Below are 15,966 nucleotides of genomic sequence, written 5' to 3'. Positions count from 1 at the left end.
TTTTACCATAGTGCATGATTTGTAAACTATTACATGTTGATGTTTGCATCACATCCAGCATAGTATGGCTTTTCCAGCGTAGTAAACTTGCTTGTTAGCTCAGCTCAGCTGGTACAGCATCGCACCTGTGATGAAGAAGCCTGATAACATCGCATGGTGCCTTTAGCAAATATGTTTTATATTACACATTTGCTTTTGTTAGCACTATCAGTTAAAGGGTAACTGTTGCCAAATTGAATCTAGGCTCTTTTTGTTTATCTACCCGAGTTAAACTTTCGTGTAAAAGCATAATCAGAATAGAAACGCCACTTTTAAGATTGACCGTATTTTAGTTTTTAGATCAAAATGCCTTTTGAATGGGAGTGCATGGGGCACGTATATGATAGCATCAAAATCGCTGTTTTTAAAACACTAAGAAGGACACAACATAAAACTGTGCTTGAAGTGTCACCAGCAGCTCTACACATGAACTCCAGCATTGACTACATTGTTTGTGTACACAAAGTTTACTAAAAAGAAAGGTTCTGTACGACTCACTTTATCAGTTAGTGTTTTTGGTGGCTGGAATTTTGTCAGTCAAAAGTAGTCGATCTCCGAATGCAACGTAACATGGAGGAGAGTAAAGATGGAAAGCTCCTAAAGCTTAGTTCCATATAAATTCACCGACGATTTGTTGTTTTGTCATTAGTGAAAATCAATATTGACCTTGTGTTTGAAAAAGGATCATCATATAATAATGAAATGATACAGATCGACTATTTTTGACTGACAAAATGCAGGCGGCCGGGAAGAACAACAGCTACAGTGAGTTGTTCAAAACCTTTCTTTTTAGTAAACTTTGTGTACATAAACAATGTAGTCAATGCTCAAGTTCATGTGTAGAGCCCCTGGTGATACTTCGAGCACAGTTTTATGTTGTGTCGAGCCTTCTTAGCGTTTTAAAAATTACGATTTTGATGCTATCATAGAAGTGCACTCGCATTCAAAAGGCATTTAGACCTAAAACGAAAATACGGTCAATCTTAAAAGTGGCGTTTCCATTCTGATTATGATTTTACGCGGAAGTTTAACTCGGGTAGATAAACAAAAAGAGCATAGGTTAAATTTTTCAAACAGTTACCCTTTAAATTTAGGACAATGTTCTGATACGATAGGTGATACGTTATTTTCAAACGCGGTAGAGCATTCCTCTTTTAGCGTCACTCGTTTATTTTCTGAACTGCTGAGATACGTACAACAACTGACAACATAAAACGTTGCCAGATTCCCATTACGTTCTGGCAGGTCACGTTAGTCAAGCTCGCATCAGTGACTCTCAGCTGATCCACGTCTAACTATAGGAATACGACGTCTATCACTGTATACATATATAAACTCCTCAGTATTATCAACAGCAATCGCGTTTCTCAGGAGCTAATTACCCTCCTCCATCCCCAGCTCCTCTCGTCAGTCAGGATTTGGCATTCTGATTCCCCTTGAATCAGAATAAATTCTCGAATTATACTTTAAAATCTTGAATTAATGATATCTGAATACATGTTGGTGACACTCACTGGACATTTCACTTTGAAAGTGTCAAGATACGAGCAAGATTAGTAAAAATGTCTCAGAGAAGTTTGTTATCTAATGCAGTAACCTTCATAAATATTTTTGGGGTCGACGTAGACAAGCAACACCTGCTCCTACCTGTGTGCGATCACCTCCACGTCCTCTAGTCTCTCGGGAACCTCCATATTGTTCAGCCACTGCTCTTTCTCATCGATCCACACCTCACAGGCGTTCACCTCACTAAACATGCGATACACAGCCAGCGCGTCGTGGAGCCACTGCTGACGCAACACAGCCACTTCCGCCACCTCTGTGTAGAGCTGCTCCGTCTCTGACATTCGTGCTCGCACCTCGTCCAGCTCCCGATAATACAACGGCAACGCAACCATGTGTTTCCGAAGCCCCACCACTTGCACACGGTGTTTATCAATACTCTCTCGGACACCCCTGTGCTTTTTAAGTAGAGACTGCGTAGAGTACTCATCATGTCCGAAGTCCTCGCTAGAAACAAGCCGGTAAGTGTCCTGCAGCCAAGCTAGTAGATCATCCGTCTCTGTGCTAAACTGAAAAAAGTCCAGCGCCTCTTGTAGGTTACACAGCCTCTGTGTGGCCTGGTCCTCCAGTCTCTTCCACTCGGCCTTGGCCTCCATTAGTCTCTCTTGTATTCCTGCTGTGCCGAAGCTCTTCTGCGTGAGGATCTCCTTGCCCTTCATCATGGTCTGCTGAAGTAGCGCACGCCGCGCCAACAGCTCTCCAGCTAAAGTTTTGTGCTTCTGCAGCAATCGCAGGACGCTGCTCAGGTCTTTTCCGCAGCTCTGCGTGGCCAAGATGGATGTTTTCTCCCGGATCCAAGCCTCCGATTCCTCCACCTCCTGGAAAAAGGCCCATAGCTCGCGTGAATCCTCCAGCTCCAAGCGCCGATTTGCAGCCAGCTGCATTAATTCTTCTAGGCAGGTGTTGACGTGGTTGACCCGGTTACAAATGACCTGAGGGTCACACGGCTGGTAACCTGAGAGAGACACACAGAAGAACGGGAGCATTTCACTGAATGAAATCAAAATGCTCATTTGACACCAAGATGATGTTATTTAGCTGGCTAACATAGATGAGGTTTTGTCTAATTTGAGGAAATTACTTTCTGTGAGCACCAATAAGAAAGTATTGAAAACTACAAATCAAGCAGCATGTTCTGCATCATATGCTGAGAGTTGAATTTATAGATTTACAGGTAACACTTTACAATAAGGTTTGTTAGTTAACATTAGTTAACTACATTAGGTAACATGAACTAATAATGAATTGCACGTATACAGCATTTATTTTGTTAATGTTAATTTCAACATTTACTAATACTTTATTAAAATCTTGTGCACATTAGTTCATGCACTGTGAACTAACATGAACTAACAATGAACAGCTGTATTTCTATTAACTAACGTTGACAAAGATTAACAAATACAGTAACAAATGTATTGCTCATGGTTAGTTCATGTTAGTTAATACATTAACTAATGAACCTTATTGTAAAGTGTTACCGATTTACATTATACATACATGTATAATTTCCAGCTATATAATACTTTTAAAGACATTTATAATGTTACAAAATACTTTTATTTCAAATAAATGCTGTTCTTTTGAACTTTCTATTCATTAAAGAATCTTGGAAAACATTGTATCATGGTTTCCACTAAAATATTAAGCAGCACAACTGTTTTCAACATGGATAATAATAAGAAATGTTTCAGCATATTAGAATGATTTCTGAGGGATCATGTACCACTGAAGACTGGAGTAAAAATGCTGAAAATTCAAACAGTAGAGCGTTAGCGCTTGCAACGTCAAGGCCATGGGTTCGATTCCCAGGGAAAGCAAGAACTGATAGTTGTGCATGCAACTTGAAATGCAATGTAAGTCGCTTTGGATAAAAGCGTCTGCCAAATGCATACATTTAAATGTAAAAATGTTAAAATAGAAAACAGTTATTTCAAATTGTAATACTATTTCACACTTTTACTGTAGTTTGATCAAATAAAGAAAACTTAACATTTTGTTGAAATATATTACAATTAATTTGAGCAAATAAGAAATTACATTGCACAACACATCACAAGAAGTGTAATGGAATAGAGAGCAAGCCAGCAGCCCTCTTGTGGAGCATTTTGTTCCTGATGTCAAACTATTTTACACACTCTACCCTGCTGAGGTCTCTGGACATCTCAGATCCAATAACCTTTATTTCACAATCTTCCATCACTTCTTGACCCCAGACAGAGTCTCTGAATCTACATTCATCATGCTACTGCTGTAAGATGCACTCACCTTCAACAGTGGTGAATTTGAGAGCGGCAGTGTTGAGGGTTTGAACTCTCTCTGCCTGTATAGAGATGTCAGCCTCCTGTAAACTTTGTTTCTGGAGCATGTCCTCCACCTCAAGGAGATGTTTACCGTAGTCCTTAGACAGCAGCTTAATCTGGAGAGAGAACATAGCACTTTGGTCAAGAAAAGTGTTTGATTGTGTCACCTTCACAACAGCTGTTTGTTTTAATACAGGACAGTGGCATAAAAACAGAAGTAGATTTTACTGTATTGATGTAAAAACTAGCTGAGCAACGATTAATCGTGATTAATCACATCCAAAATAAAAGTTTATGTTTACATAATACATGTATGTGAACTGTGTATAATTCTTTTGTATATATATAAATACACACACATGCAAGTACGTATATATTTTAGAAATATTTGTTATTTATATATAAAATATTTCTACAGGTGAAACTCGTGCAAAAGAATATTGAATATCGTTATTAGATTATCGTGCAAAAGTTAATTTATTTCAGTAATTCACCTTAAAAGGTTAAACTAATATATTATATAGACTCATTACATGCAAAGTGAGATATTTCAAGCCTTTATTTGTTATAATTTTGATGATTATGGCTTACAGCTTATGAAAACCCCAAATTCAAAATTAGAATATTGTGAAAAGGTTTTCATAAGCTGTAAGCCATAATCATCAAAATTATAACAAATAAAGGCTTGAAATATCTCACTTTGCATGTCATGAGTCTATATAATATATTAGTTTCACCTTTTAAGTTGAATTACTAAAATAAATGAACTTTTGTAGATATTCGAATTTTTCGAGTTTCACCTGTATTCAATTTATATTATATATAAATATTTTATATATAAATGAAAAAAAAATCTTAAATATATACATGCATATGTGTGTATTTATATATATACAAAATAATTATACACAATACACACACATATATCATGTAAACACAAACTTTTATTTTGGATGCGATTAATCGCGATTAAAGGATAATTCCGGTATTTAACACCTTGAGTCTATATTGTAGTTTGTTTTGGATGAACAAGAGTGGTGGACAACATTTTTTTGACAATGGTTCCTCTCTCGAGTTTTTGACTATAAAAGAATTGGCCATGGACCCATTTAACATTGGAGTCAATGGGCATGTCCGAAAATGTAATTAAAACAACCTTTAACATTAGTTTTCAAAACTGTGCAACTCACCGAGTGATTAGTGATGTTAGTTGATGTTCCAGAAACAAAAAGTGTTGCGAAATTCAGTTTCTGTCGTGTTTTATTCGTCATTTTGTAAAATCCCATTGAATTCTGTTGAAGGACTGAGTGCTCGTTAATATAAATGCGCTACCGGAAACGGAAAGGGGGCTGTTTACATTTGGTCGATGTAGTCTTTTTGCTCGCTTCCGTTTCTCATAAGGCTAGCAAGCAGAGCAACTGTGCTCCGGGAGAGTAAGACAAATAAACAATATTTTTTTTAGGAACTTTACCGCAGTTTTTGACCGCACAAATTCTAACCATATTGAAAGACGTGACCACTGACCAGTGCAATATAAAGTTGAACTCGACTGTGACCGTGAGTGTCCCGCGAGACATAAACATCGGTTATCGCCATCAAGTGGTCGGGAGTGTGCTAACGCTTCAGATTCAAATATTGAGCGGAAGTTACACGGTTGTGAAGTGTCTGAAAAAATAGTTCCACTATAGCAAAATAAACGGATTGGAATCATATATTGCGACGATATATTGTTTATAATCATCAACGAACACCACTAACCACTCGGTGAGTTTAACAGTTTTGTAAACGAACATTATTGGCTGTTTTAATGACATTTTCGGACATGCCCATTGACTCCAATGTTAAATGGGTCCATGGCCAATTCTATTATAGTCAAAAACTCGAGAGAGGAACCAGTCAAAAAAATGTTGTCCACCACTCTTGTTCATCCAAAACAAACTACAATATAGACTCAAGGTGTTAAATACCGGAATTATCCTTTAATCGTTGCCCAGCACCAAAAAGTTAGTTGTTTTACGGGGGATTAATCACAGATCAAATACAACGGACGCAGTCAACCCACTTGAATCTCCTCCATCCAATCGATCATGTAGACCATTTCTTGGAAGGTCTTCTGCAGGGCGAGGTTCTTCTCCAGACGGGATTTACGTCCCACCACCAGCTCCTTCAGAAGGATCCACTGGCCGAGGATGTTTTCTATGCGTGCCGAGATGCGCCGGATGTCATAGTATCCTTCAAGCTCCATCTCCGTCGCCAGCTCCACCACGACACTGATGCGCTCCTCGTATGACAAGATGTCTGCTTCGATCGCCTCGTGTTTCTTCATGGCAGCTTCTACCGCTGGCAGGTCATAGCCAAAGTTATCCTGAGAAAACCGCAGCTCTGATTAAGTCAAAATTTCATCTTGTACAGGACACAACATTTATTTCTCCCGTTCTCCACACCTGTGAGACGAGACGCTGGTTTTCATTCAGCCAAGCCTGCCTCATGGTGGTCTTATGATCGAACCGTTGAGCAAGAAGTTCTAGCTTTTCCTGACGAATCAGCTCTTTTCTAAGAGCCACGCCCCTGTCGTGCTCCGCCTTCTCCAGTCTCTCCCACGCCTTTCATGAGACAAACAAAATATAAGGATTATTCTGAGGGACAATGTCAGGGACAAATAATTGGAATTCATTCATTCAATCGTTCAGAATTAAAAATCTAAAATGTGAATATCTACCAATTATATAACAATAAGTTACATTAATAATATTAGCAAAAAATTATAATATTATACAAAATCAAATAATTAAGATGTTTTTGGAAGAAGTCTTTTATGCTCACCAAGGCTGCATTTATTTGATTAAAATACAGTAAAACAAAAGAAAGTAATACTTTAATTCAGCAAGATTTAAAGGGAAGAAAAAGGCATTTATAAAGTTACAAAAGATTTCAATTTCAAATAAATGCTTTTCTTTTTTAAATTTCTATTCATTAGAGAGAGAGAAAATGTATGACAGTTTCCAGAAAAATATTAAAGGCACAGTATGTAAGTTTCGCAGCTACAGGTCGCTTTTACAAAACAATAACAAAGGAGTAGTTTGATGATGCCGTAAATGAGCGTGGAACCATGGGAGCCTCCACAGCCGATAGAAAGCTAAACTCATGGAGGAGCTAGTTCAAGTTTTATTAACGTTACTGTGGTATGAATTACTGCGGGTCCGAGAGCCTGGGACATTTTAATTTGCTGTTTTTATCATGCTTATATTCAGCAGTCATCCCCTGCCGCTCTTTTTGCTTTGTTGTTTATGCATATTTTATAATTAAAGATACAATTAAAGTTACGTTTAACATTTGCCTCCTTCTTCCCTGAACTTCAACTTTGTTATAGTTAAGTTGGATCACTTAAATTCACATTATTTTATTCACTTTATCTGACTAATTCAAATTGTGGGGTAACGCAGCGCTGTTTTACTTTTACTATCATATTAATAATAGATGGATGCCGTATGATGCTAAATAGCATGTAATTAATTTTAAAATATAATGTACGGTGGAGAAAATGCTGTATTACTGTTACTACAAATAAAGGTAGATGTGATTCTGCTATGTTATCCGCTTGACAAAATAGTATTGTCTCTGAGGCATGGTACAAACATGTTTCTCGTGGTAAAGAAAACATGAGATTCAAACAGTTGCTCACCTATCTAATAAAACACATACTGCATTAAAGCGTCTTTGGTGTTTCTATTGTTTCTATGCATGTAAAATCGAGGATATGACGTCATTGACAGGTAACATAATGACACAATCCGTTGCTCTGGTTAAAATTTCTCTGGATTTAAACATCGTTGGAAACATTTGGGGTAATGCAAGTACGCAAGTCATCAAAATATATAACATTGTTTTAGTGATTTTTTATCTAAAAAATCTTTATCTTTATCTAAAATCAAGTTAGAAAAATCTAAAAATCTTACATATTGTGCCTTAAAAAGCAAAAAAAGAAGCTTTTTTCTGAAAGCTAATAAGCTAGTTTTAGTTATACACAATATAAATATTGTAAACAGCTGAAAATCATTGTAACTAAGCAATACATACCTTATTGATGTCTGAGATAAGTTTCCCGTCATGAGGCACATATGGCTTCTGATTGTTAGCTCTGAGCTTACTTTGGATGGTGAAGAGCAGCACCTCCAGGTTCCCTTTCTCCTGGAATCTGGAAAAACAACAACAACCCACGCCATAAATAACCACACAAACTGCACTACATCTGTCGTACAAATCCCATTCCTAAGACTCCCTGTGTGTTTCTATTAAAAACTGTACAGATACTTTCCACATATCATGTGACTTTAATGTACGGCAACTTCGTTCAGTAGGTGTTAAACAAGCTGCATTACTCGCAGGGAAAGTTGCATCTCTCTCAAGTTTCAGCACATTCCCTGATTGCCACATTTGATGAATGCAACAGTATGAACAGGTCTTTATGCCAAACGGACTAATGTAATTAATTTAGAGCATTAGAAACATGATGACGCACAGAGTAAAGGCATCCAATACACATTAGCACATCCGCTGAAGTTACGATACTTTGTGTTCAATGCAAACGGCTGATTTCAGACTCACAGTCTGCGACCAGAAATCTTTCATTTTCAACAAGACTTGGGGATTTTTTTGGTTGATGATATGAATATGCAAACACTTTCTCGACAGACTGTTAAGCCGCAAGAAAAATGACAGTAATACAGACTATGTGTGGTCAGACATTGAATAACTATGTTTAACTGTCAATAACCAGCAGTACCCTTGTGAAAAATAAGTCTACATTAGCATACTTTATTTCGGAAGAGTATACTTACCGCAAGTAAAAACTGAATGTATTGTATTCGGACATTTATTTAAGATTAAATGAAAGTGTATTATAGTTTAAATTAATATTAAATGCAATTAGACCCACTTAAGTACATCTTTATATTTACATCTTTAACTTTTATTGTCTTTGAAATAAGTGTACTGTCGAATGTACTGACAAACATTTATGATAACTACTTTAATGTAAATTTTGTACACTTAAAATATATTTCAAATAACACACTACAGTTAAAATCAAGTACTTTACATGTGCTTTAGTATGTTAGTCAACACATCAAAATAAGTGTACTTCTTTAAAGCAACAAAAGATCACTAAACAAAGGTTTAAAAATTTACTTTAAAGTAAAACTTTTAATTTGACAATTACAAAATGCATTTTTAAATGTGTTAAGAAGGCAGTCTATTTTATTAATATTATATTAGCTGCAAATCCAGTTTAAAAAAAAAATAACTTTTAAGATTTAAAGTATACTACAAGTGCAAATTCAATGCAATTCAATGCGCACTTCTTTTTCACACCTTCAACCAACAATACAGTAACTAGTACCCTTAAATGGTAGCGTAGGAAAAGGCTGAAAGAACCAGATGATTTACAGTCATAGTTTGAGTATTTTCCATGGCAGTCATGGATCGTCTGCCAACACTCAGACCTCTGTTTCAATTATTCTCTTACTTGATAGGCTTCTCAATGGTGCAGTAGGTGGTAAAGGCTTGAAGCTGTTGCTGAACACCCGATAGCGAGTTTGCAAACTTCTGGTTGCTAATGATGCTTATGGTTCTCTCAATCCACTCTAACAGGTCGGACGCTAAAGCCTCGTAGCGCCGAATGATCTTCTCAGCTTCTATAGCGTTGTCCAGCACCTACAAAATGTAAAAAGTTTTAAGAGAAAAGTGTGTGCATATATCCAATTAAACAGCTAATTGAAATGAGGTAAAAACTAAAGTTCCTTACAAAAACCTCTTACCTTTCCAATTCTCTTCCCTTCTACAATAAGTGCTTTCATTTTGGAGAAGTAATGATAGTAGGATACTACATAAGTGATGATGGACTTCTCATCTGGATTCTCTGTGTTTACATCTGGATGGGAGAAGATGGTTATTTGTTTTGAGTGATCAAATCAGACATAAAATATGCAGCTGAATTAATAGCTATATCAAATCTCTGCCTAAACTAGGGCATTTAAAGGTGCACATTGTATTAATGGGATAGTTCACCCAAAAATTCCCCAATGTATATGACTGTCTTTTTTCAGATAAACACAAATGAAACATACAGGTGAAACTAGAAAAATTAGAATATCATGCAAAAGTTCAATTAGTTCAGTAATTCAGTAATAAACTTAAAAGGTGAAACTAATATATTATATAGACTCATTACATGCAAAGTGAGATATTTCAAGCCTTTATTTGTTATATTTTTTATGATTATGGCTAACGGCTTAAAACCCACAATAGAATATTGTGAAAAGCTAGAATAGCTGCAAAATTATAACAAATAAAGGCTTGAAATATCTCACTTTGCATGAAATGAGTCTGTAATAATGAATATATTAGTTTCACCTTGTAAGTTGAATTACATTTGCACGATATTCGAATTTTTCGAGTTTCACCTATATTTTATTAGTAAAATAATCGTCTGAAAACCAGGCATCTGAAATAAAGTAAGTGCAATGTAGTGTTGACAAAATATCGATTTTTCATTACATATAGAGATGCTGAAATATCTGAAACGCTTCCAATACTTAATTTCTGCAGAATAGATACACTTTACCAGCTGCGCTTTCGCACTTTCTCATCTCTGCGACAGCAAGTTACACACAAACCCGCCTCCTCTCACTCAATCATTTCATTTGCTCTGGATGAATATTATTGGTGTTACAGGCCTTGAGTTTCGGGGTGGGATTGTGCGTATTGCGCATCATTTTACTCATTCCCACAGATTTTGTGACTGCACATAAAGCTGCCTCTCAGTACTAAATTGAGTAATTTTTCCACTGCTTATTGTTCTTAAACAGTTACATTCACACAAAATAATGTCAAAATGCCAGTCTTGGCAACTATTCACGTAAACACGTGATTTTGTTTTAAGTGAACATAAACAGTTGAGAAACAAAACTACAGTATATTGCATCCGTGCGTCAGGTCTTAAAGTGACAGCAGCCTAATATACCAGCTGCCAAATTATGAGATGATATTAAAAATATCTATACGGCAGTTTTTCCCCATGGTATCGATGTCAAAATTGTGGCCAGTGAATATGATGAAACGGAAGCAATCGTTTATAGTTAAAAGAGTTTAAAATATTAGTAATTTTCTAACACACATCTATCGTTTCGCTGGGGTTGTATGGTTTACCGTCACAATCGCTGTGTGTGGTTTTTTCAAGCATCATCTGAGCGGCAGCCATTCACTAGCATTATATGGACTCACAGAAATTGATAATTTACTCGTTGTTTGTGTTTATCTGAATAAATAAAGTCATACAGTATACATTGGGGATGACATAAGGGTGAGTAAAAGATGAGAAGACTTAAAATGTATGTTTAAACCCTCCCTTTAAAGCGTTAGTTCACCCTTGTAAGACTTTCGTTCATCTTCAGAACACAAATTAAGATATTTTTGGCATATTTTTTTTCTGTGAGAGCTGGATCACTCCATAGATTGAAACTCGCAGGCCCGTGCTTTTTGTGCGCAAAAGTTCACGTAGTGTAACAGCACAGCGCTTCTGGGTTGTACGTCGGCAGGTAGGCTCACTATTGGCCGACCCTGGTCATGTGTGTGATGTACAACCCAGAAGCGCTGCGCTGTTACACTGCGTGAACTCACTGAGGTCCACACAGAAGAAAATGAATAGTCGAATAAAGTCGTTATTTTAGGGGGGTTTTCGCGCACAAAAAGTATTCTCGTCGCTTGACAAACTTATGGTTGAGCCACTGTAGTCACTTGGACTATTTTAAACATTGTCTTTACTAACTTTTCTGGGCCGGCGAGTTTCAATCCCATAGAAGCCTATGGCGGAGTGATCCAGCTCTCAGATTTAATCAAAAATATATATTTGTGTTTCAGAAGATGAACTAAAGTCTTACGGGGTTGGAACAACATGAGGGTGAGTAATTACTGACAGGATTTTCATTTTTGGGTGAACTAACCCTTTAACTGTATTTAGTGAGAGTAAAATGACTTTGGTTACCCTCAGGGTCTAGTAGTTTGGTGAGTCCGAGACTCTGTTCAGCTATGTTAAAGGCTTGCTGGAGGTTGTGTGTTGCATTTGATCTGGTCAACTTGTGGAATTCAATTAAATCAGGCCTGTGAAACATACAAGCAGAAATCAATAAAAGAAAGCAAAGTCAGTATGATGTACGAGGTGAGCGTGAGTCTGCCTGACCGCTAACCTGTGCCTGTGAATAAGAGCGTTGAAAGCCAGGCCATCCCTCCAGCAGGTGGTGAAGTTGTGAATGTTGACCTCAGGGTACCTGGAGAACAGCGTCATGAAAAACTTAATGTATAAGAAAATAATGTCTTTTTCTATAAGGCTATATGGAACTATTGTCTCTGGGTTGGTTTGTGAGATAGTTACCCTGCTGTTTTCATCTGACACCACAAAAGTAGGGCATCTTTAGCTGAGCGTGTCTCTCTGTTGTCCTCTGTCTCAATCTTAATCACCTGAATCTGTAAAGTGTGAGAAACAACAATGAAACGTTACTGTACTATGAAATGCAAAGACATCAAAATATTGTGTGCTCTTTAAGAGACCAATCACTGGCTTTCCTTCTCAACTAGCCTTATAATACATGTCTTTAGCATGTCTGCTGGGATCATGAAGCCATTTGCAGCATTTTGTTTTGTTTTTCAGAGAAAACCCACCAATGATCTTAACATATTTATGTAATTAGTATTGGTGACAGTTAGCGAGTATAATTACGGTAAATATTTGACAACAGTTTATTTCGATGGTTCACTTTAGGCATTCTACTAAATATAAGTAACTTTGCAATGACATGTGAACAACCAGTCATTAGTGTATTAGTAGACTGTCTGGTTAAATCTGCTAACGCTTTATTTTTATGCTTCCAAACAGACTATGGGCCCTATTTTAACGATCTGAAACGCAAGTATAAAACGCGAAACGCAAGTAACTTTGTGGGCGGATCCCGGGCGCTGTTGCTATTATACCGGCGGGATAAATGACTCTTGCGTCCGACGCAAATCTATAATGGGTTGGTCTGAAGTAGCTTTATTATTCATAGGTGTGGTTTGGACGTAACGTGCAATAAACCAATCAGAGCGTCCTCTCACATTCCCTTTAAGAGCCGGCGCACTTGTTCCATGGTGGATTGCTATTATAACGGCGGATTTGCCAGCGCACGCCAGTAGCGGTTCACAGCCGAGGAGACCGACGTTCTCGTCAGGGCCGTAAAACACAGAGAAGTGACATTGGGGATGATGGGAGAAACCACCCAAATTAGCTTCGGTTAAACAGGTGTATAATAATTTGGGTAAATATGTAATCTAGATTTATGCCTATTTTTTTCACATCTTCATGGACACAACAATGATTTCCCTCGTGTGTTAATATGTTTGCTTGTAATAATGTATGATTTGCAAAAATGAAAACTGCTTTGTCTGTTTAGATGAGAGAATCAAAGTGTGTGCGCGTTGTTCACACGCTACATAATGGCCAAGCACGCACCCTTAAAATAGCATATGACTAACGCGCAACGCGCCACTGTCTTTAGACTGGGTTTTTCCTGGTCTGTGGCGGAGTTGTTTTCTGAAACTGCAAAATAGCAGCAGGGAACGTTTGCGCCGGAACACGCCTCCTCTTTTCGCTGACTTTTTTTTTGTTTTTGTTCCAAATTAATTCTAGGTTACACTTTATTTCGATAGTCCACTTTAGACATTCTACTAACTATAAGTAACTTTTCAACTACATGTCAACTAACTCTCATTAGAGTATTAGTAGACTGTAGTAGACTGTTAGGTTAGGGTTCGGGTTAGGAGAATAAGTTGACTTGTAGTTGCATTTCTGTTGGGGGATCAACAAAATAAAGAGTTAGCAGATATTAAGCAGACAGTCTACTAATAATCTAATGACAGTTAGTTGACATGTAGTTGAAAAGTTACTTATAGTGTTAGTAGAATGTCTAAAGTGGACTATCGAAAGAAAGTGTTACAGTACCTAATGACATCATCTGTAGTTGTACAAATCCCTACCCCTACCCCTAAACTTACCCATCACAGAATACTTTACATTATCAAAATGTTTAGTATGTTTAATAAGCTGTGTTCCTCATGGGACTGAGTCTGAAAAATTTCCCCACAAGGTCAAAATGTCTGGTATTATATCCTTGTGGGGACATTTGTCCGCAATGTAGGGTTTACACACACACACACACACACACACACACACACACACACACACGCACACACACACCCACACACACACACACTTATGTACGCACATTACAAAACTACAGTGTCTCCTGAGTGTCCCAAGATCATTCGTCATATTGAATTTCTCGCATCATGCAGTCGATACATGATCAATATCTACAACCTCAAAGAACAGCACTGCAAAAGTATGTATTTTAGTCTTTTTTTCCAGTAAAAATGTCCAAAAATCCTTCAAACAAGATACATTTACTTGAGAAGCGACATTAGGTTAGATAAGAAGACTTTTCCTCACAGAATATATCTTAAATTAAGTTTATTTTTCTGTGAGGGTGAGACTGTTTCTCTCTCTTTAAGCATAAATGTAACAATATTTACAGAGCTTTATGCTTAAAACAAGAGTAGTTAAGAAGCAAAACACAAAGGGAAGAAAGGAAATGTAAACAGAACACTAAATTATAATGTTTGCCTTAATGCTTTCTCGTCTGCCCTCTTTCTAATTCATCTCTCTCTCTCTCTCTCTCTCTTCATTCTCTCTCTCTCTCTTCATTCTCTCTCTCTCTCTCTCTCTCTCTCTCTCTCTCTCTCTCTCTCTCTCTCTCTCTCTCTCTCTCTCGCTCTCTCTCTGCTGCAGTGTTAGGCCTTACCTGCTGACTGAGCAGAGTGGTGAACTCCAACAGAGATGGGGAGGGTAAAAAATGAGATAAATAGGGGAGCGGAGAGATGTTCCGTCATATATGGAGACAGGATAATAAAGAGGAATATCAAGACGGGAGGCGGGAGAATGAACGAGAGAGAGAGAGAGAGAGAGAGAGAGAGAGAGAGAGAGAGAGAGAGAGAGAGAGGAGGAAGAATCAAGAAAGGACAAGAGGTGAACGACAGCCCCACCCCGTGATCTCTACGGCACGCTTGTGGATCAGGTGACACTCCAACTCTCTGTCCCTGCATCCAGAATCACCACAGCATCAACTTACTGGGCTGCAGTCGAAAGGCATTCTGGGTAACTGCTTTACTGACAGAACCAAGAGTTTTGTAGTTTTGAACAAAACCACTTTGTAGTTACATGGACACGGCGCTCTTTGAAATATTCAGAGAGATGATGGGAGCAAGATAAGAAGATCCTATATATCTTGAACTGGATGCAATGTTTTCATACACTTGCATGTTATTTACAATTAAATAAAATGTATTATAGTTTAAATTTATATTAAATGTACCGGTAAGTGCTTTTTTGAACCACTTAAATAGGACTTAAGTACATCTTTATATGCTATTTCATAATTACTTCTGTTGTCTTAGAAACAGGGTTCAAAAATGATTAAAGCATAATAATTTAAAACATACTTAAAGTAAACCTTTTAATTAGACATTATTACCAAGTTTACATGTTGCACTTTTAAAAAGTTTACTTAACCCCCAGTTTCAGCAAATAAGGCTTAAGCTTGTCTCAGAGTAAAATGCATGTTTGAGATGTTTTAACTGAAAGCAACTTGCACTGACATATCTTAAAATATGCCTGTTTCGTCTCAAGACATGTTCTGCACACCAGTAATGTTTTTTCCTAAGGATTTTTTTTTTTTTAAATCTACTTAAATGTCCTCATTGAGCTAAGACTTAATAATGGCTTATTTTAAGCCCTGTCTGTAAAACCAGGCCTAAGTGTGTTAAGTTTTTAAAAATATATAATTTATTATATCGGTCAGTGCAGATTTTCTTAGGGTCACCCTTGGGCCCTGTTTACAGCTGGTATTAAGATTATTGGTCGATCAGATCACAAGTAGACGAGGGAGACACATACCCGTGTACACCTGGTGTTTTA

General features: G+C 37.3%; 1 protein-coding gene across 1 annotated transcript in view; it reads right to left on the bottom strand.

The window, feature by feature from the left end:
* sptbn4b (spectrin, beta, non-erythrocytic 4b) overlaps positions 1-15,966 on the bottom strand; it is a gene marked incomplete at its 5' end in the record, with an annotated part of 77,229 nt that overhangs the window by 56,801 nt on the left and 4,462 nt on the right. The window contains 10 exons of the mRNA XM_079621488.1: positions 1,687-2,557; positions 3,871-4,021; positions 5,968-6,270; positions 6,350-6,508; positions 7,983-8,100; positions 9,430-9,617; positions 9,722-9,834; positions 11,947-12,062; positions 12,149-12,229; positions 12,334-12,425. Of these exons, the coding sequence (XP_079477614.1) occupies positions 1,687-2,557; positions 3,871-4,021; positions 5,968-6,270; positions 6,350-6,508; positions 7,983-8,100; positions 9,430-9,617; positions 9,722-9,834; positions 11,947-12,062; positions 12,149-12,229; positions 12,334-12,425 (2,192 nt within the window). The remainder of the gene's footprint in view (positions 1-1,686; positions 2,558-3,870; positions 4,022-5,967; positions 6,271-6,349; positions 6,509-7,982; positions 8,101-9,429; positions 9,618-9,721; positions 9,835-11,946; positions 12,063-12,148; positions 12,230-12,333; positions 12,426-15,966) is intronic.

This window comes from Phoxinus phoxinus (assembly GCF_949152265.1).
Source record: "Phoxinus phoxinus genome assembly, chromosome: 8".
Taxonomy (NCBI): Eukaryota; Metazoa; Chordata; class Actinopteri; order Cypriniformes; family Leuciscidae; genus Phoxinus; species Phoxinus phoxinus.
This window is presented reverse-complemented; position numbering and strand designations above follow the sequence as displayed.